Source organism: Vigna radiata, chromosome 9 (assembly GCF_000741045.1).
Source record: "Vigna radiata var. radiata cultivar VC1973A chromosome 9, Vradiata_ver6, whole genome shotgun sequence".
NCBI classification, from domain to species: Eukaryota; Viridiplantae; Streptophyta; class Magnoliopsida; order Fabales; family Fabaceae; genus Vigna; species Vigna radiata.
In genome coordinates this window covers 6,633,898-6,654,916 of record NC_028359.1, presented here as the reverse complement: position 1 = coordinate 6,654,916, position 21,019 = coordinate 6,633,898, and the positions used below count along the sequence as shown (strand labels likewise).

The 21,019-nt window shown below is 31.4% G+C and overlaps 2 protein-coding genes across 2 annotated transcripts; one reads left to right on the top strand and one right to left on the bottom strand.

Annotated features, from left to right (window-relative positions):
• The first annotated feature begins 3,038 nt into the window (after positions 1 to 3,038).
• On the top strand, positions 3,039 to 5,904 carry LOC106773871. Its single transcript, XM_014660633.2, has 2 exons — positions 3,039 to 3,265; positions 5,619 to 5,904. The coding sequence occupies exons 1-2, from the start codon at positions 3,143 to 3,145 to the stop codon at positions 5,733 to 5,735; spliced, it is 240 nt and encodes a 79-aa protein (XP_014516119.1). The 5' UTR covers positions 3,039 to 3,142; the 3' UTR covers positions 5,736 to 5,904.
• Positions 5,905 to 7,908: 2,004 nt separating this feature from the next.
• LOC106773009 (riboflavin biosynthesis protein PYRD, chloroplastic) lies at positions 7,909 to 10,288 on the bottom strand. The gene is made up of 3 exons (XM_014659670.2): positions 9,859 to 10,288; positions 8,948 to 9,246; positions 7,909 to 8,786 (listed from the first exon to the last, which is right to left on the bottom strand). Exons 1-3 carry the CDS (start codon positions 10,222 to 10,224, stop codon positions 8,168 to 8,170), a joined length of 1,284 nt encoding a protein of 427 aa, XP_014515156.1. The 5' UTR covers positions 10,225 to 10,288; the 3' UTR covers positions 7,909 to 8,167.
• Between the last annotated feature and the right edge of the window lie 10,731 nt (positions 10,289 to 21,019).

Genomic DNA, 21,019 nt, shown 5'->3' with positions numbered 1-21,019 from the left:
ATGGTGTTCATCTTGATTTGCCATTCATCAAAACCTTTTCCATCAAAGATTGGATAAGACCCTTGCGGTATTCCTCCTAGTCCAGCCATAACTCCATCGTAGTCTCCTCCTTGCACTCTTATCCACCCAGATGTTCTTCTTCTACACTTCTTGAAGACTCAAGATATCTCACTTCTTGATGGCCTCAAGATGCACTCTGAAGAAATCTCGCACTCCACTCACACTCACAGGTTTCGAACCTTGCTCTTGATACCATAAAGGATTAGGCACACAAGAGAGGAGAAAAAGGTAACGTGTTTTCACTCTGAATAAAACTGTATCTTATTGAATCAAAAATAAACAAAGCATAACTCTTTATTTATAAGAGTTATAGCCTCTGACAGTTTGCACAACACAGAAACAAAAAAGGTAGAAAATTGTTAAAAATGAAACAGCTTTACAAACTTTTTGGCTTAACACCTGTACACCTACAAAATCTAATAAATAATAATTATTTTGAAGTTTAACTTATATATATATATATATATATATATAAATTATATGAACTGGTTAAGTATTTTCTAAGCACATTATGATATATCAGTTTATATGCTTGAATTAACTCTCACAGGAAATAATATTGACGAACAATTTTAATATATTTGAAAATATTTGACAAAAGTAATATCTTTACGTGTATATGTTACTGATATAGTGCTCATGAAAGAAATTTTTCAAAATAGCTAAATCCACATATTATACATATGGATCTGTACTTTCTTACATGCTCACACTATTAAAGTAATTATTGTAAACAAGAAAACACATAGACAAACAAACATAAAGGAAGTGATAAGCTAATGTGCAAAAAGGACAATGATAAAATACGTATAGAGATATTAACACATGTAAATCATTCAAATCAACCATCCAGCACATACAAATACTCATACTAGACTCGAATATTCAGATAAATGTATTTCGATATTAGACTTTGGTGAAATCTACTGCTCTACATAGTCATTGCATTTTCACCCTACCACACATAAGGTTAGTCCATTAACATATTTGGCCAAGGTAAATCTCCTAAACTAGGACCTCATGTTCCTCTCATCACATACCTCACCTTTCTCTAATTGAGATTTGATGGTTATTAGATTGACATGATAACTCCCAATATGGAATCCATATATCAATACACACCTTACTGAAAATCACCACAAGAAACTTCTCCTTTTTCACAACATTTAACACACATACTCACAACAATGTTCTCCATCAATAAAAACATCATAGTATCTTAAACATACGTAAAACCATAATAAATCTATCTCAAACAAGTTAGACCATAAGAAAGTTACATCATACAAATTAGCACTCAAAGGTGGCCCTCAACTCCAAACCTTTCGTTGGAGGTTGCACCTAGCAACAATCCTAGCGTTCAACGTCATTCTTCTCACAAAAACGTCATGCTTAGCGACACACTTCTACCGCTTAATGCCCTGGAACCAAAACTGCTTTGGACCTATAGTGAAAAATGACACTCAGAATGCTCTTCTACCGTTCAACGTCAAAGCATTCGTATTTTTCGATGCTCAACGGTACAAGATTTGCACAATGAATTGACACCCAGCGTCATCTTGTTACCGCTCAACGTTGTATCAGATTTCAACACATTAATATCTATGATTTGGGAAAAAGGAACTTATTCAAAGGATCAAATTGGTATTTCCTACTTAGTACTCTGGTCAAAGACAACTTTTAATGTCAGGGCACATACCAACTTGCTCAATTGATCACATTCTAAATTCTTTAATTGAACAATAATTCAATCAATACAAACAACATACAAACATCCAACAGAAACCAAATTCTGACAAATTTAACATCATTGTATCACTCAATCGTGCAAAACATAAATTTCAAGACATATATAACTTATAAACAAATGCAATTAACTTTCTTTACCTGAAAGACAATCAATCAACTTGAGAAACCTATAAACATCTCCTTATGCATATAAAATGTTATTTTCCCCTAAGAACAACACAAACACGATCAGGATATACCATTAGCAGATAATCTTATAGAAGACTCAAACACCACATGCGAACTAAAATAGTCCACATGCGAAGAAGAATATCCAAACTAAAAAATGACAAAAAACAACTTATTCTATTGAAAAAATCGATTGGATAGAAGTGAAGAATTCATCTCAAGGATCATCTTAAGAATCTTTGATCCTCAAACAATTGAATGGCCAATTAAAAACTCTAAAAAAAGAAAATAGTTCTAGAGAAAATGAGTTTAGAAACATAATATGATTTTAAGATAATAAAAATTGTGTATAAGAATTTTATTTATACTTTAGACTTTTATCAATAAAATAATCGAATCACATTATTTCAAACACGTTATCAGTTCTAAAATACAATTTTATATACTCTTACATACTTATTATAACAAATTAAAAGAATATTGTATACATTTTTAATTATCTTTTATTTTAATTTAAATTTTGACATTTTAAAAATTAATAATTATAAATTGATTATCATAAATTTGAGCAATTAATTAAAATTAAAATTTATTATAAATATGAATATTTTTATTTTGATTTTATCCCATGATTTTTTTACATATTAAAAAATTGATGAGATATTATAATTAATATAAAATAATAAATAACTTTGTGAGATATTATAATTAATATAAAATAATAAATAACTAACTTTTGTTTACTTTCATTTTAGGGATGATCGATAAAAAGATACTGGTAATAATATTTATTTTATCATAAGATACGATGACCACATAAAAATCATAAAATATATGACTACCTTTTATACAATATATTTTACATTACACAATATGTCTTATATTAAACATTAAATTTTTTCCATGCACACTATATCAAAATAAAATTGCAACGAAATCATTCAGTAATAAAAATAGTAAATAATATAAAAAATTTAAATAAAAAAGAAAAGAATTTTAAATTTAATTGAACCTGAATTTAATCTTGAATGAAGTAAAATATTATGTTTTTTCTTAAAAGACAGTCTCATAGAAGAAACTCTGAATTGAAATAGGTTTGGGGAAACTTGAAGCTTCAATTCAACCCATAATTGTAGTGTTTGATTTGAAGTGAAAATCATCAGCGATGAGTCTCATGAATCCAAGAACAGAGAAGCTGGTGAGAAGGCTAACGATTGTGACCACTGTTACTGCTTCCTATTTTCTCCTAACAGCTGATTACGGTCCTCAACCCAATGCTCTCGACCCTGTAAGTTTCTTCCTTTTCTCTCAAGTTATTTTTTTTTTTACGTTTTCTTCCATGTCCAACACGGGTGTTACATTATATTTTAAATTCCTAGGTGGGTTTTCTCTATGTCGATTTACCGTTTTCAATTTGTTTTTACGCTTTTAGTATCTGTTGCAATGCTCAATTACCGTCCTTCATTGTTTGGAGTTGGCTTTGCCTATTGGTTTTCGTTCTGTTTGCAAAGTTTGATGAAGGGTTTGTTTGAATTAACTTTGCTATACGCACTTCTAGAGAGAAAAAACAGCTTTTTATAGGTTAAAATTAGATTAGTTTATGCAAACTTAACACTGCTGATGAAAAAACTCATTAATTGTTCCTTCTTAGAAAGTTACGACTTTTTGTTGTTGTGAATTCGAAGGTATAATAAAACCTTGTGTAGCAAGGGGATGATAGGCTAAACTGCAAGCAAAGTAGCTTGGGTTGGATTTGACAGAGGGAAGTGGGAACTAACAGCCCTCAGAAAGACTTTGTGGCCACTTTAGTTGTAATTCTTGGGCAATTTTGAATCCATGGTAGCATTTGTAAGACATGTTGAAACTAGATGGAACATAACATAAGTTTCCTTCTATGATGCTTTTCAAAATAGAACTGCTTGAGGAGTTAAAAGTTGTACATTTGGGTTTGACTAAAAAGGGTGGAACTAATGAGTGCAGAACATAACTGTTTTACTGTGCTCAGTTCTATCTGATCTGTGCCTCTAAAGCTATTTACTATAACAAGAATAGTGTAAAGAAACACAAATCCAATACATCCTTGTGTCCTCCGGAAATTGTGTCAGGAAATAAGAATATGGCACAGTACTTGATCTGCTATTGCGTTGGCTTTACTGTAACAACGCCAAAGGTATAAACTTGAAAGCTTTTGAAAAGCTTACGAACGATTTTTGTTTTGAGAAAATGCTTTTCCATTTTTCACTTTTAATTACAAAAGCACCACGTTATTTTAATTTGTTTTCTATTTTCAAATATTTTTCCTTTTGTTTGAGAAAAAAAGTTGTTTTCACTGTTTCGTATCCAAGCTTTTGAAAATGGGAAGTAGAGTGAAAATAATGTGACATTTTTATAATAAAAAATGAAAAGCAAAGAATTGAAACAAAAACATTTTCTCAAACTAAATAATCCATAGCATTCTTATAGGAAAACACAGATTTAGCTGATAGGATGCTATAAGAAGTATGCAAATTGTATTTACTTAGATGATAACAGCTGGGGCATTAATTAGTATATTTATTTCTTAGGTCTCAGATCAAGTTGATTAGGTAAGTGTATCACTATGGTGGGAGAAGTAGAGAACAATATCCTAATATGTTTATTTACCTGTATAGTGGTTTCGTGCCTTGGTACCAACTCTATTTTTTTATGTTAAATGTGATGAGACAAAAGATTTATAAGATTTTTCTCATTTGTGATGAGTAAATTTACATTAGTTTGCCTCTTGTAAAATTGCAATTAGATGTAGACAAATGACATAAAGGGGCGTTCCTGAACTTGCATTCCTGTATAGCAGAATCATGAGCCATAAGATAATGTCCTAAGTAGGAGTTTCTTTGATGGATTAGAAGCTATAGCCTTGCAGTTAAATATATAGGTGCCCTTCAAAACTAGAGAGGTTCTACATACTATGTAGAATATCTTCACCAGTAGTAGTAATCAGGATGTTGATACCGTCTAAAGTAACATTGAATAATCTCTAACCTTGATGGGACAGCTTTGAGGTTACAAATTTTGTAGCTCCTGCCTCACTTTCACGTCTGTCCGAATGATTGGCCCGATGGAAACAAGCAGAGACCAATTTAACTTTGTTTTTGGCACTGCTGCCATCTAAAGTTTTCCTTAACTGCCACAGTTAGTTGCGTTATACGACAGTCCTTTTCTGGGGGCTTCTACTCCAATAAATATCTACTGACCGTCTGATAGATGTTCTATTCTCATTGTAAAGCAGACAGTACAGATTGGTTCATTGGGATATTGGCCCCTTGAAAGTTGTCGCTACATTTTTGGTTCTTCCATAAACATTTTATGATTTGATATCGATTATTTCTTAAAGATGGAAGGGACGAGGGGATGAGTTCAGACTTGAATCTGATGAGAAGAAGGCAAAATCTAATGCAATTGAGTGGCTTTCTGCTATTTGCCGAGTTACTTGATCATTTGGGAATTCATTTATACTTGACATTGGTTTCTTGTTTTCCTTCTATATTTTGCTTCAGATGATTTAACTTCGATTTAATTTTCTTGATGGAAGATGTTGTATTTGAATTCTACAGGAAGCTCCTTTTCTATTGTTTCTGATGCTATATTTTTCTTAATGGCAGATCAAGAAGCAAATACTTTCAGCACAGAGCATGGTGAAAGGGTATATTTTGGGATCAAAGATAGAATCTCAAGAAAACCAGGTGGGCAAATTGGACAGCAACAAGGATCAACCATAAATTTTTGGGTAGTCCTGTATAGGAACATCTTGCTGAGTCAGTTTTGTTTTAGCAGTTTGAACTGTAGTGTAATAGAATGATACGAGGATGAATAAACGGTGGATTCACTTGTCAGCACTATCAATGACATGAATGTGACCATTACTCCCTTATAATGTTTCGGCTGCTACTCTCTCCCCGCAACCCTTTGTCTTATTATGGATCTGCATCTGTAGTGTTTCTTTGTTTCCTTTTATCTGAAATTGAGAAACCAAAATTGTAATCGAGAAGGGTGTTTTGCACATAAAATAAGTTGAATTAGTCGAATCCGAGCATCTAAAAGGTGTGTTAATATCTATTGATTGGTTTAATGATTATACATTGATTGAGTGTGCAACTACAGGGTACGCAAACTTTGAGCACGGAATAACTAAATTTTAATTAGGTTATGCGACAGTTGCATAGGTTACATGGACAAAAAATAGAACACTAGTTTGTGGTAATTAAAAGGGCAAACGTCTTTCTGTTCCAAATCGATAAAGTTCTTAAAATCATAAATTTTATCTTATAGATAACCTACCAGTAAAAGATCAACAACAAGAACCTGAGCAAACTCTTCTGAAATTCATTATAATTTGTTTAAAAGTAACTTACGTGCAAAATTGAAAGCTAAATGAAAGCTCTATGTATATATACATTGAGAAAGAAGAGATAGCTAAGGCATAGAAGAAAGTGATGAGGGATAGATTAACAGATATGGATATAAAGTGGATGCAGAAATTGAGACACTAAAATTCAAGATTGATAGTAGCATCATGGTCCTTAATATTTTGGGTTGATGATACAAGACAGTAAAAAATGAACACCATTTTGGTGTCCTAAACCCAATGGTTTGCACCAGACAAAAACAGATCTTGCTTGGCACTCCAACACTCAGTTGTGAACAACAACTTTTAACTCCCCACGTTTGATCCTCCATAAATGAAAAAAAGAAAATTGTTGAAGTTTAGATTAATTCTCAATCAATCAAATCATAGAACTAAATGAACATCCATGCCGACCCAACACAAAGAGGGAGGGGGTGTTTCAGACACTTGTCGGTTTCTTCAAGAAATCTTCGAACACATGCAACTTTTTTGTATATATTGGTTTACAAGACGAACTTTATAACCACAGTTGTGGGAGTAGTTATCAGGCAGAACAGAATCAGCACAACATTGTCTCTTTCCAACATTTTTTAATTTTGGTTGGTAGTAGTTGCACTCTGCTTGGATTCCAGAGTTATCCATCTTTAAGTGTTACTTGGGCTTCCACCAGTTTTGTGAAAGTAATTGTGACAGTGCTTTTCTTTCCATCATTTATATTTTAGAGTATTGATTTATGTAAAAGTTTGGAAGTAATTATGTTATGGGTGTCAATGTGTACATACAAAATATTTTGTTTATTTTGGTGGACCTGTGGAATGCACCTTGAATTAGCTTCTGAATTTGCACTTTAACAGTTTTGTTTCAACCACTCATTATTGAATCACTGTTGGAAATTTACACTGTTTATGAATCAGGACAGTGTCTTTTCTGCCAAAGTTGTCTATTTGATTTGTAGACTTTGAAGGGCTGTCTTCTTTTTTGTTGTTGCTCGCTGGCATCCCATTATTGTTTGGTTGGAAAAGCAGTTGTGTAAGAATCTTTAAAAGACATACAAATTCAGCAGGTTCACTTCACACTAATAATAGGAGAATTTTTTACTTTTAAAGCTTCTGCAATATTTTCACGGGCTTCCCTTGGTTCCCTTTTTGTGTAGACCTCTACAATACAAATCATTTCCTCAATCAAACAGTATTTAGAAGGCACCATGTGAAGTTCTTGCAGCCATAATGAAACAGTGAGGCAACTTTATCATTGCACTGAGATCCAAAAATAAAATTAATCCTTGCATAATTAGTCATTTTACAGAACCACAACAAACAAATTTTACTCCATTCTCCCAAAAGATAAGTATCGATCCAGATTTCTATACCTTCATTCATTATAACAATTTATCAAAGTTAATTTGAATCACATAAAGTGTTATTTTAGTCTCAGAGAAACAATGCACAAGAAAGCTCAAACCAAATAATCTACTTTCTCATGTTAAAACCTGCCACGTCCACATTATTTCAAAGTGCTTATATGGCACATGAAACACGCAGACCAACTTCAAGGTAACATAAGACTGGTCCAACCTCTTTTAAATTTCAAGTCAATGTATTTGCATACATGCAAAAACTGGAAAGCTAAAAAAAATGTTAGCCTAGAAATAAATGAAAACAAAAATCATTGGTTACAATACCCTCGAGTTTCCACCAGCAAAATACATTAACTGCTCTTTTAAGTTAGCCTACAGCAAACAATGCCTTGGAAAAACCATGACACTGAAATATTGCTAAATGGAAGTTGTAGCACCTATGGCTCCATTTACTCAGATTTAAAATATCCCTCAATTACAACACTCTGATCAGAGGTCTTCGACTTCAAATTTAGCACTTTCATTCCTTGCTCTAAGCCCTTCAATGTCTGTAGAGGATCTGGCTCAGTACGTTTGTTCCAAACAGGCAAAATTTCTGTGATAAATTTATTAATATAGTTCTTCTCCATAGCCTCCATAACAAGCACTTCAAACTCACTGAAACTTCCTCTAATATCTAATAGAACACTGCATAATCCTTGACGATTACAATAATCCAAGATCACATCCAGATTTATTTGATCCAGAGCTACAGTTTCAATTCCTTGTTGAGCCACTTCTGGAGCTGTTCCGGCTTTATTTTCAGTAAAGATTATGATTTTGCTTGTGATGTCATTGATAGATGATAGAATTTGATTTAAAGAACTAGGATCTTTATGTATTACAATCCGAATTGGTTGGTTGGCTCCAGGTTCTTTAGATGCAGGTACTTTAAAGTTTCCAGTGAAAAAGGAAGAAGACATTACCACTGCATCATATTCCTGTAATAGCCTTGAATAGTAACCACCACAGTCTGCAGCTCCATTCCCAAGCAAGTTCAAAAAGTTTCCATTGACAGAAAGAGAATATCTGCAATGCAAGTACAGGCTAGGCTGTGAGGTGATATTTATGAAAGAATTAAAACACATGCNGATCAACCAANCTCCAAAATGCNTCCAAAGAACAGTNATACACGAATTGTTAGGAAAATCATGTGAGAGTGTCAAAAGACAAAGGGAGAGTTGAATTACCTCAAANTAAGGAAAGGNTTTCCCGTCAACATNCGATGAATGTAAGGCTCNTTGAGGCTCTTGCACAACTCTTCCTCTACACCCACAACAACTTCAATTCCTGCATCTCTCAATCTTTCCACCCCTTTGAAGGCAACTATGGGATTTGGATCCACCATCCCAACAACAACCTTTTTCACTTTGGCTTTAATTAGAGCTTCAGTACAAGGTGGAGTCCTACCAAAATGGTTACAAGGTTCCAAGCTCACATAAGCAGTCGCATTTTGTGCCAAATCACCAGCATCTCTCAGAGCAAACACCTGACAATCTCATCTCCCCAACTCAACATACTCACAAACACAAGGTCTTATCTAATGGCTAAGAAACAGTAACATCTCACAATCAAAACATGTTCACCAGAATATCTCCTTTTTTTTCTTACAAAAGCTACCATTTGTATTCAACTAAGGTTCAATGTTTCAAACAGTTGTTCATGACAGCAATTTCGCCCACAACATTAAGGTTTTCGGGGGTCTCTGCAACCGTTGTGGCAACATCAGCCCCAACGTGCCTACTTTCCAGTAATATCAAAGGACCAAGATTTTGCAAAACAGTAGGTGACCTTCTACCATAATTTTGGCCGCAACCTCAAGGTTTATTTATGTCCTCAACTGCAACGCTATCTCAATACAATAATATCCTTTGTTCGATAATTTTCAGAATATCAAGAAACAAAACAAACATGAGCACATGTGCAATTTAAAACCTTGCTTGGGCTTATCCCTTATCACCAGTTTGAAATACCAAATCAATGAAATCAGGAATAAGACCACAAAAGAGCACAGTCAAACGTGTCTTTAATGAACATACATTTTTTTTTTTTCATACAGTAATTTAGATAGCAGAGGGTGAAAGAGAGGGAAGGTAGGTACCTCAGCATGCGGTCGCCCTGCTTTAGGGTGGAACCCTTCTCCAACAACTATCCCATTCTTTACAATAACACATCCCACCAATGGATTGGGGCTGGTATACCCAATAGCGTTCCTTGCAAGCTCCACACATCTTCTCATGTAAAATCCATCACCACTTTCTCCATCGGAGGATGCATACTGCACCTCAAACCCATCCCACAGACTCCTTGTAATGGGCTTGTAACTCCCACAACCAAAAGGCAAACACAATCTAGTTCCAGCCTTGGAGGGGCTCAAGGTGGACACAAAAGATGCAAACTTTGGAGGAGTTGCAGTAATCGAGAAGCTGGGCACTTGAAGACTGCAATATGAATACAGTGCTTGCATAGTGTTTGTTGATATAACGAAAAGAGAACAGCAATTGTTTTATTCTTGGCTCTCCCAGCTACCTTTTTCCAAACACGATTGTCCAGAAAACAATTAAATATTTTTTTGTTTAATTAATTTTGGGTGCACATGATTTGGTTCATTCAAAATTAGAAAAATAATTTATTTTCTCACATAAAAAAAAATTATATTTTATTTTTTTGATTAAATGTTGATTATTTTTGTCATTTGATTTTTTTGTTAATTTCATGACACAAACATGATTTTTTCTTCTAATTTTGCTTAATTAAGTTTATGTCAAAAAACGAGGTTTTATAGTTAATATGAAAGTGATAGTGCAATTAATCAAAACAATAAAAATCGTTTTATATTAATAACATAATTTTATATTTCTTTCTTAACATATGAAGACACATAAATAAGATAGAAAAGAAGATATCGTCGTAAGAAAGAATTAGAGATAAATATTCAATTAAAAAATATAAATATTTGAGTACTTAATACATTAAAAAAAATCAATAAAATTATATTGTATAATCAAGTAAAGAGTAATCATAAAAGTATAATAATATTAAAAAAAATCTAAAAAAAACTATATATATATTGAAAAATGAATCAAAACGGACTAATATGTTTATATAACATGAGCCACAAAATACAACTCGTATTATCTTGTGACGAGCTAATAGACTGATAAGTGTAAAGAATAAATAAACTTTTCATATGAAATGACATTTATCATGTTTTAAACAGTTCTATTTATATATAAAAAAAAACTTTTTTAGCTTAAAATACAAAATGAGGTAGGAAGAATCTAAGTTTCGTGAATTATACTAATAATTGATTGTTTTACAATAAAAATAAGAGAAAAGGTATAAATAAGAGAGAAAAACAAATATCATAAACATAAAGAAAAGCATAATTTTAAAATATGAAAGCATTCGTTATAGAATTAAAAGTTATTTCTTTTATTCTATAAAACGTAAATGTACTTTTATATGTTTTTAATATATTTTTTAATCATTTCTTACTTGTTAGAATATATTTGAGAAAGATAGTTTGGTACAAATACTTAGAAAATTGTATTTTAGAGTCATAATAGTTTAAAAATAACGAGATTTGATTATTTTAATATTAGAAGATTTTAATATAAATAGTTTCTTTTAAACAAGTTTCATTGTTTTAAAATGTATAACTTATCTAAAAACCACTATTATAGAGTTCTTTAACTTTTCTTTATGAGTTCTTGTCCTGTGTTTATTTGTTTGAATATTAGAAAACCACTTGAGTGATTACAATGGTGAAATCTTCATATCTAACCAATTGATTTTTTCAATAGAGTAAGTTGATTTTCTGCTCATTTCTTTGGTTAGTTTCATTTTTTCTTGCATGCCAGTCTTATTTGTTTTGCATGTTAAGTTTGAGTCTTCTATAAGGCTCTTTACTGATTAATGGTTCTAACGGCATACCTTGATCATGATTTTGTTGTTTGTAGGCACAATTAGTTTCCTTTGATTTGTGGGAGTTGTTTGAGGTTCTTTAGAGTTGTTTAATCTTCTAACAAGTAAGAGAAACTAATGATTTCTTTATTTTTAAGTTACTAAGTATGGATTGTGGTTACTAGGTTGTAAGGTTGATGTTTTGTTGGAAGTCCCACATCGACTAGAGATAAGGCCAATTTATAATATATAAGTGAGGTGCAAACCTCACCTTATAAGCCGGTTTTGTGGGGGGGTTGAATTAGGCCTTAAACTCACTTTCTAATATGGTGTCAAAGCCATGGTCAAAACCTATCCTAGGGATATTTCTTGTTTCTTGGACATTTCTATTCCACCCATTGTCGGGCCGCTATTGGACCACCCAATTTCTACTATCACGCACGCTATCGGGGTGTGTTGGAAGTCTCACATCGGCTAGAGATAAAGCCAATTTATAATATATAAGTGAGGTGCAAACCTCACCTTACAAGCCGGTTTTGTGGGGTTGAGTTAGGCTTAAAACCCACATCTTAATATGTTTGATTGATTATAATTGTGTTTTGATAAGTGTGCTTCACTATGAATGATTGTGAATTGGTACTTGTATGATCTTTTGAATGTTGTTGTTTTGGAGTGTAAACTGTATAAAACAACTGATGTGGTATAGGGAAGTAGAGAATAAACTAAGTTATAGGTTGATTTTTGATCTAAAAAAAGAGTTTTGATAGGTGATAAGTTGATGTAATGGTCAAATAGGAGAAATTGTATTTTTGGGTCTATTTTAGGGTCATTTAAAACTTATCTAGACTTATAGTTAATAAAAAAAAAAATATGCTATTGAGTTTTTAAGTAGCTAATAAGTGAGTTTTGTTCATTTTAAGAGTTTTAACTAGTGAAAATCTAAAGGAGTACGTCTGTGTTAAAACTGGAGGTTTGATGTTTGTTTTTGATTTAATTATGACTTGTTTAGACTCTTAGTTTGCTAAATTTTGATTTATAAAGTGTAGAATTGGTTATAATGGTTTTTGAGTGGTTGGGTTGGTTTAGTGCATCTTGTTTCTAACCAAATGAGCAATGTGGTACTTCATTTTTATTTATAAACATGTTTTCGTATCAATCTTAGTGTTAAAGAATCCAAATTGGTCATTTGGATAGGTCTTAGGTGCACCAAAATCAGAAAAATAGGTTGCTATAATCTGATATGGCGTTGAGCGGCCTTGAGTGATGCTTAGTGTTGCCAAACTAGAGACCCATTTTTGGGTTTGTTGAGCGATATCTTTGGCACTAAGCGCCACTCTTCTAGTGATGTTGGCGTTGGGTGCCAAGTTCCTAGCTTGGGTGTCCTATTGTCGGTTTTGGTTATGCATTTTGTTCTATTGTTTCATGTCGAGCTTAAACTGGTTTTAGTACTTTGATGACTTTTAGTAATATTTATGGAATTATATGATGGGGTTTATGTGAGGTTATATATGTGGGTAAATGTGATTGGAAAAGAATTCCAAGGAAGAAATTCTCAATGGTTGTTTCAAGTATCAGATGTATGAATATAAGAGTTCAGTCTTGGGGTTATCGTGACACTTTAATGGTCACCCATTCTCTAGTAGAGAAGGTTGAGGCATGTGATGAGAGTAGCTGGAGGTACTAGTTTAGGTGTTTTACATTGGCCTAAGACACAAAATTGACTAAACTTGTGGGTGTGATAGGGTGAAACCCATTGACAATTACTCTATAGAACAGTAGAGACCATCATAAGTGCATAATCTGCCATAGCTCGACATCCATACATGTATTTGGATGATTAAGTCTAGATCTTAATGATATTCTTAGGATGTCTACTTGATCGAGGATGAAATGTAATATATGATGATTTATGAAACTTTATATTTAATTCTTTTAAGGGTTAAATATGTTTTTAGTCCCTATACTTTGGGGCGATTTTGGTTTTAGTTCATTTTCAAACTATGGTACAATTTAGTCCTTCAACTTTAGAAAACTCTGGTTTTAGTCTTTTTACCAATTTTTTTTTAACTTTATTTGTTGTTTTAAACATGTTTCATTATAGCATTTGGATTGTTTATACTGTTTGACACATTTTTGCTTCAATGTTAACTAAGAAACGTGCTTGAAACAACAAATAAAGTTAAAAAAAAATTGGTAAAAAAGACTAAAACCAGAGTTTTCTAAAGTTGAAGGACTAAATTGTACCATAGTTTGAAAATGGACTAAAACCAAAATCGCCCCAAAATATAGGGACTAAAAATATATTTAACCCTTCTTTTAACATTAACTTATCCTTTTTTTCTTTGTATTTGTTTGCCTTCAATTGATGTCTTTTGTAATTATCACATAATACTCGTCTTCTTTCCCATTTATATTTTTTGTTTATTATATAATATAAAAAACTTATATTCTCAATCTCTTATTATTAATTTTTGTTTCATTTGTAAAACTTCTATTTGTTAAAATAATTTTTATTATTTTTCAATGGTTATTTAAAATTTATTTTTAGATCTTTAAGATATTTTTCATCTTATCATATATTTAATTATACATTTATTTTTCTTTATTCAATTTATAAATTGTTTTTATAACACACATTTAATATTTTTATTTATTGCTTACTTTTATTGTTAAATATTATTTTAATATTTTTTATAGATTTAATTTTATTTTTTTAAATTACTATCATAATTATAATTTTATCACTACAATTATGTTAATAAATTTTATTCACTATAATATAATAATTTTGTAACGTATGATATTGTTTAGGGAAGAATTGAAATACATTAATACTAATTATTATTTATTTGAAATTTATTATTAAATTCATTTAAATATATAGCACAATGTATTGAATTTATTTTCAATAATAATAATAAAAATTCAGAGTAATTAACCCGTATGTCCAGACGAATATAAGACTAGTTACAATACAAATTAAAATATTTAAAAAATGATTATATATTTGTAGGCAAATCACATATGATACCACTTTGTATGCTTATTTTTATATAATAATAATAAATATTATAATTCTAAAATAACTATATTATTTTAATTTTATTTTATAAGTAATTTTTGTATTATAGATAATTATGTTATTTTAAAAAATTATTATTTTTTTCAAAATAGTAAAATAAAAAAGGTAAAATTAAAAAATGATTAAATTTAAAAAAATATCACTTAAATAAAAAAATTATAAGATAATTATATTAATTTTAAGAAATTATTTATCAAAAGAAAATTAAAAAAGAAAAATAGATATTGAAATGATGAACCTTCGTATAAATATAAATAATAAAAATAAATATTTTCTTCAGTAAGTATGCTTAAAAATTATTTTGAAAAAATAATTTTTATTTGTATATAAAAGAGGCATCTATATATAAATACTATAAATTGAAATATAATACTATAAAGCTTTTCATCTTCTTTCTTCTCCATCGTGCATCTGTGTTATTTTCTTTCATAATCTGGTATTGATCTCGCCTTCTTTTCATCTTTTCATGTGGTAAGTTCTCATTTTTTTTTTTGTTTAAGTTTTTTTGTTTTTGTTACACTCTGAATGCAGCGTAATGGTATAAAAAAATCCCAATAGACAAGGTATGGAGATACACATTTTTTACACAATTGATCTCTCAAAATAAGATTATTTTCTGAGGGTTTGATCTATTTCATTTTATTCACATTTGTTATTAGGTTTTGATTCGAAATGTAGGTTTTATCAGAAATGTATGTTTAAGAAAGGCTCTACTTTTTGTTTTTTTGTTTTTATCAAATCACTCTACTATTTCCAGCTTTATATTCCACACACACTTTCTTCTCTAGGTTTAGAATCACATTTCAGCTTTTTACACCAACTTTTTAATTTCCTGCACTACATTATTTGACACCTTGTTTACTACTTCACACACCTTTTACACTTGTTTTTTGCACCTTCCACGATTAATGGCTTGTTGCACCTCTTTCAGGTTAAGATTTGATTTGCAAGTTACTAAAATGAAGAATAACAAATGGCCTAAACTGATGTTTGAGAGGATTACCAAGAACTTCAATTTCTCTAAATTGAATCTCAATGACAAGATTCACTCCCAATTATTCAAAATGGATGATGATGTTGAATGGTACTTCATTGAAATTCTTATTTTATTTGTTATGTTAGTTTTATTAAATGTTTCCATTTGCTTTTTAGGTACCTTGTTATTACCGCAGTTGGGAGCATTCACAATCACCTCGCAATTTCTTTAGTAGTTGAAAGGAAAAGTATAAATTTACCTGAGAGCTGGAAAAAAAATGTAAATTTCATTTTGTCTGTAATTAACCAGCTTGATGACAAACTGACTATAAAACAAGGTATTTTTCATACTTTTAATCTTTCTTAATTTTGTTTCTGGTTTTTTTTGTTGAAGTAGATTTTGTAATGTATTTGAAAATCACTTTTATAGTATTTCATGATAATTATTTTAAAAATTAGGAGAAGAGATTGTTAAAGATAGAGAAAAGAAATACATTCATATAGAGAGACAGAGATAGAGTTCAGTAGTAAGTTAATTTAACTAATACAACAGCATAAGCAAAAATATGAGAAAGACATACGGAAAACCGTTTTTGACATTTTTATGACAGTACATTTAAACTTATATACAGTTTTATATCAGTTTTTGGATAACTACAAAATAGAGATTTTGCTTAGAAGAATCTAGTTTATTTGTTTCGACGTTATTGAGTTTATTATGATTAATCCGAAACCGCTAACACGTGTGAATTTTTCAGGACGTGAATTTGAGTTTAGTTATCATAATTCTTTATGCAGTTTCAATTCTTTTGAGATTTTCAATGAAGTCAATGAAATGAATGGGTTTATTCTGGAAGATACCCTTGTGGTTGAAGTTGGTTTTTTTTGTTATCAAGTACGTGTATGACAGTGAACCATATCAATATCAACCTGTAGTCAAGGTGGATGATTACCCTCGTAATGACGTGGGTAATCCTTTTTTCCACAGTATGTTCATGAGATCATTTCCAAGATTGAATTTAGAGTATGTTCCATTATTAGAAAAAGCATGTTTAGAACATCCCTTACTCATTGTAAGTCAAGAAAAGAGAAGTGGCAAGTATACTGAAACAGCATTCTCATGTTTAGGTCGACTTCTTCATTTTCTTAGGACTACACAGGTGAAGGATATGAACAGTGAAACTCAGTACCATCTAGAACAATTATGGGATGAAGCAAAGTCTTTTTGGATTTGATTTGAATTGGCTGGAATCTAATGTTAAATCTGCTTTAGATATAAAAAATTATAAGCAGAATGTTTACGAAATGACAAAGGTCAAGAAGCATGTGGATGATTTAGAGAAGGAAATAAAGAGGCTTATGGCAGAAATTGAAATGACAAGAAAGACCCTAATGGAAGCAGAAAAAAGTGTTGCAGAGAGAGCTGTAGGTTTCAAATTAGAACATGGAATAGACACTTTCTTAAATCAATTGTAGAATTATTGTACTTGTTTTGATAGTTATTTTCTACATAGCATTATTGCTTGTGAAGTTCTGGATAATTTTCCTTCGGGTTTGATAGAAGTTTCTGATCACAAATAATGTTATAACAGTTTACTGAACTTCATCTACATGCTTGAATTCTATATGCAATATCCGCCTCAAGCTCTACATCTCTTGCATGATACCTAAACCATGCAATTTCTGAATTCTGATAAGATGTAATCTTCATTTTTTCACCTTAAACAATGACAACTCGTTTTTCCATAAAATTGTACTCATATACTCTGGGTTTACTCTTAACTAAATATGTCTTTGATTCCAAAGCATAAGTCGTTCAAAACAAGCATGCATCAAGGTACTTAATTAATCTTGGATGAACTAAATAAGCATGTCCAATACTAAGGGCATGAAGTCAAAGTTACGCTTTGGTGCAAAACAACTATTGCTCATGTATTTTGCATTGATTTATCAGAACTTTTCAGTGGTACAATTGGGTGCATTTGTACACAATTTAGCATTTTAAAGATGAAATATATCCATACGAGTACTTGGGACATAATGTAAGAGTTTAGGAGAGTTGGCTCTTAACATGAAAAATGCTTCATTTGTGAAATTCTTTTGAAAGATGAACTATCTTCATCTCCTCCAAAAAGCCAGCCTCAGTGCTGCAAAGTTTGCTATTCTTCTATTTTGTTAGTTGTTACTCTTAAACATGAAATAAACAGTAGTATACATAGTTGCACTCTCTGAAAGTATTAGATAACCAAAATTATGAGCATGTCTGGTATTTGCTTGGTGAATTTTGACACTGAAAGCCACTGACTGGAATCTATAAAGAGAGGTCCAACTTGCCAATCACAAAATAGAGTATCTTTGGTTGAAAGTCTATGAATGATTATGGGAAAACTTGTTTCGTATGGAGAAACTCTTTGAAACCTGGCCTAGGGAGCTTACATTGGAGTGTGTGATACTTAAAAAAACGACAATATGTTGTGTGCTTAATAACTTATTTTGTCGGCGCTACTTGCTTATGGTCTTAGTAGCTCAAGACGTGCACCAGATGATATTCACCCGTTAGTGAAATAGTATTCATTATATTTATTGCCACTGGCTCCCAATTTGTTTTTTTTGTACTCAAAGATTATTTCTGATATTGAATAAGCATTGCCCTCACATGCTCTATGATTCAGGAACTATTGTGCATGTAATGAATGAAATAAGCATTGCCTTCACATGCTCATTTCTGGTTTTACATTTTCCCATTCTGCACATGTAATTGTTTCTTCCACTGCATACTCCGCAGAGTGTCATCATAAAACTACACTAAATTAACAATTTGTGTGCTGGTCACTTGGACTATGCTGGACAAAGAGTTGAAGCTATTCCCCAATCCACACCGATACCAAAATGGACTATACATGTGACAGACGACAAGAAGAAATCTTGTGAAAAAATCATCCAGCCTAAAATAGTATGATATTCAGCAACGTGATAATAGTAAGTTTGCGGTACTCTAGTTTGTCTTTCTTTTATGATAGTGTGAAGAAACATCTCAATATAACATGTCAAAAAAGCAATATTTTAACAACAGTATTTGACAACATTTTGATACAGGTGATGTATCAAATTCCAAATCAATTTTTAAATTATATGTATAATGATATTTTGACAACATTTTAATACCATATGTGCCATTCTGTGATTGGTGTATGATGGTGTTTATGATTATTATTATTGATTGTGGAGTAATTTTGGACCAATAGGAAAATGACATGTAAATGATGTTAAAACGTAAAAAAAATGTTGTCAAAGTATCATTATCCTATTTTTTAGTGGAAAACAGAGGATTGAAAAACGAGACAAATCGAATGGCGCGCTTTCGTTTTCGATTGTGCTTGAACCATTGAGACCTGTCATTCTAGTGTTTGTCCATTGTTGTTGTGCTCGCTTTATTTTTACGAAGTAGAGGAAAAAAGGTAGGAGCCCTCTGCATTGAACTCTAACATCCTCTTTAGGGTTTAACAATGGATAAAAGTCGTGAAGTTAGTGAATGTAGTCATGACAACAAGATATGTGCGTTTGTATGGTAATACGGAGAATTTTGGTGATTTTTGTATGACCTAAGTTGAATTTTGTTTTTTTTTTGCATATTTCTTTTAACATTGTGGACAACTTATAGAATATAGGTAAATATAATGGGGTAGTTTAGTTTATTATTATTTGGTGGGGAACTTGTGCAGTGTTTCATATTGAAGAATGAAAAAAGTAGAAGTCACTTCTATGTTGTTAGATGCGTGTACTTATTGCAGGTAAACATTCGTATTTACTTGTCATTGTAATTGATTTTGTTAATATTATACGATGATGTATGACTAGTTTTGTGATTGTTAATGTTTCAGTTGTGTTTTTTTTATCATTTTGTTGATTGTAATCCAAATTTTAATTGTCGGATAACAAAATTTCCACAATTGTTACATTGCATAAATGTCAAAGTAGGTGACATTGTTATTGTTATTAGAAGTATTTTGGATAAGACAATAATTAGTATTTTTATTGTTTATTTGTTGCATTTAAGTTTATTTTTCGATTCTTTGAATGAATTTGTTTTGTTATTATACAAGTTGTTAGTGATGTTATTGTGTCAAAAGAAGAATTTTGTTATCCTATTGTCAAAGTAATATTTGAAAATTTTGGTGTTGGATTTAAAAAAGAAAATACTAAATTTTAAAGGACATTTAGTTTTAAAGGCAAAGTTTTTTACATGTTAAAGAACAAGAATTGATTATACATGAATTTTGTTTCTAAGTTAGAAGAATTGGACGAAGAAAGGATGAAACAGCAGGTTAAGGATGATGACGGTAAAGATCTTGGTGCAAGGGTGGATGACCGTTATTTTTCTGTCGGAGACAATATTTTTTGCGGTGATGGTACGCGAGTTCAACATTACTACCCCTTATTCGTTTATTATTATTTGGTAGTTTTTTAAACCTTGGTTAGATTATATTCGTTTAAACCTTTTTCTGAACTTATATTGTGTGACAAAACAACACTTTTAAATCGACTTCATTATGAAGTGAGTCGATTAAAACTCGTGGCTTTGCACAAACTTTTTCAAAGTGTGTTGTGAACTGTTCTGCAAAGAAAGTTTTTTCAAAACTGCATCTAAGTGTTACTTAGTCGACTATGTTCGCAAGCCATTTGACTTAGTTAGTTATGTTTTGAAGATCTTTTATAGCTTGTGAAGTATAACGACTATATTTTGTTTCTTTGACTAAGCATTTAATGTGAGTCAACTGAATTAAATGCGTAATCAATTTAATGGGTCTGATTGATGTTATTTATTATAACTGTTTTGTCTGACTGTGTTTAGTCTACTGTATTAGTAGCATAATCAATTACAAGAGCGTTTGTATTCTGATAAACTATAAATAGATGCGTGTTTGGTTTCTGAAAAAGACTTTTGAGAATTTAACACTTTCATTGATTCTTTTCAGATTTGCAGAACATGCTTAGCTTCAAGAATTCATCAAGAAGACCGTGGAGATCGTTCTTTGGTGATTGCTTGAAGAGCAAAAATTTTGTGCTGAAAGATATATTGATCATACTACACATTGAGGTGTACTGGAATGTGATTAACTACTTCTCTCAATCTTGTGAAGATTGTGGCTGCCCTGTTGTGATTACAGGAAGAGGATGTGCTGCGTTCTGGAGACTTCGAGGATTGTTCAAAGTTGACAAAGACTCTAGGAGACGGGATATCTTGCTGTTGTGCTTTGTGTGTTGTATGCCTATATTTTGGTTAGAGGGTTAGAGATGT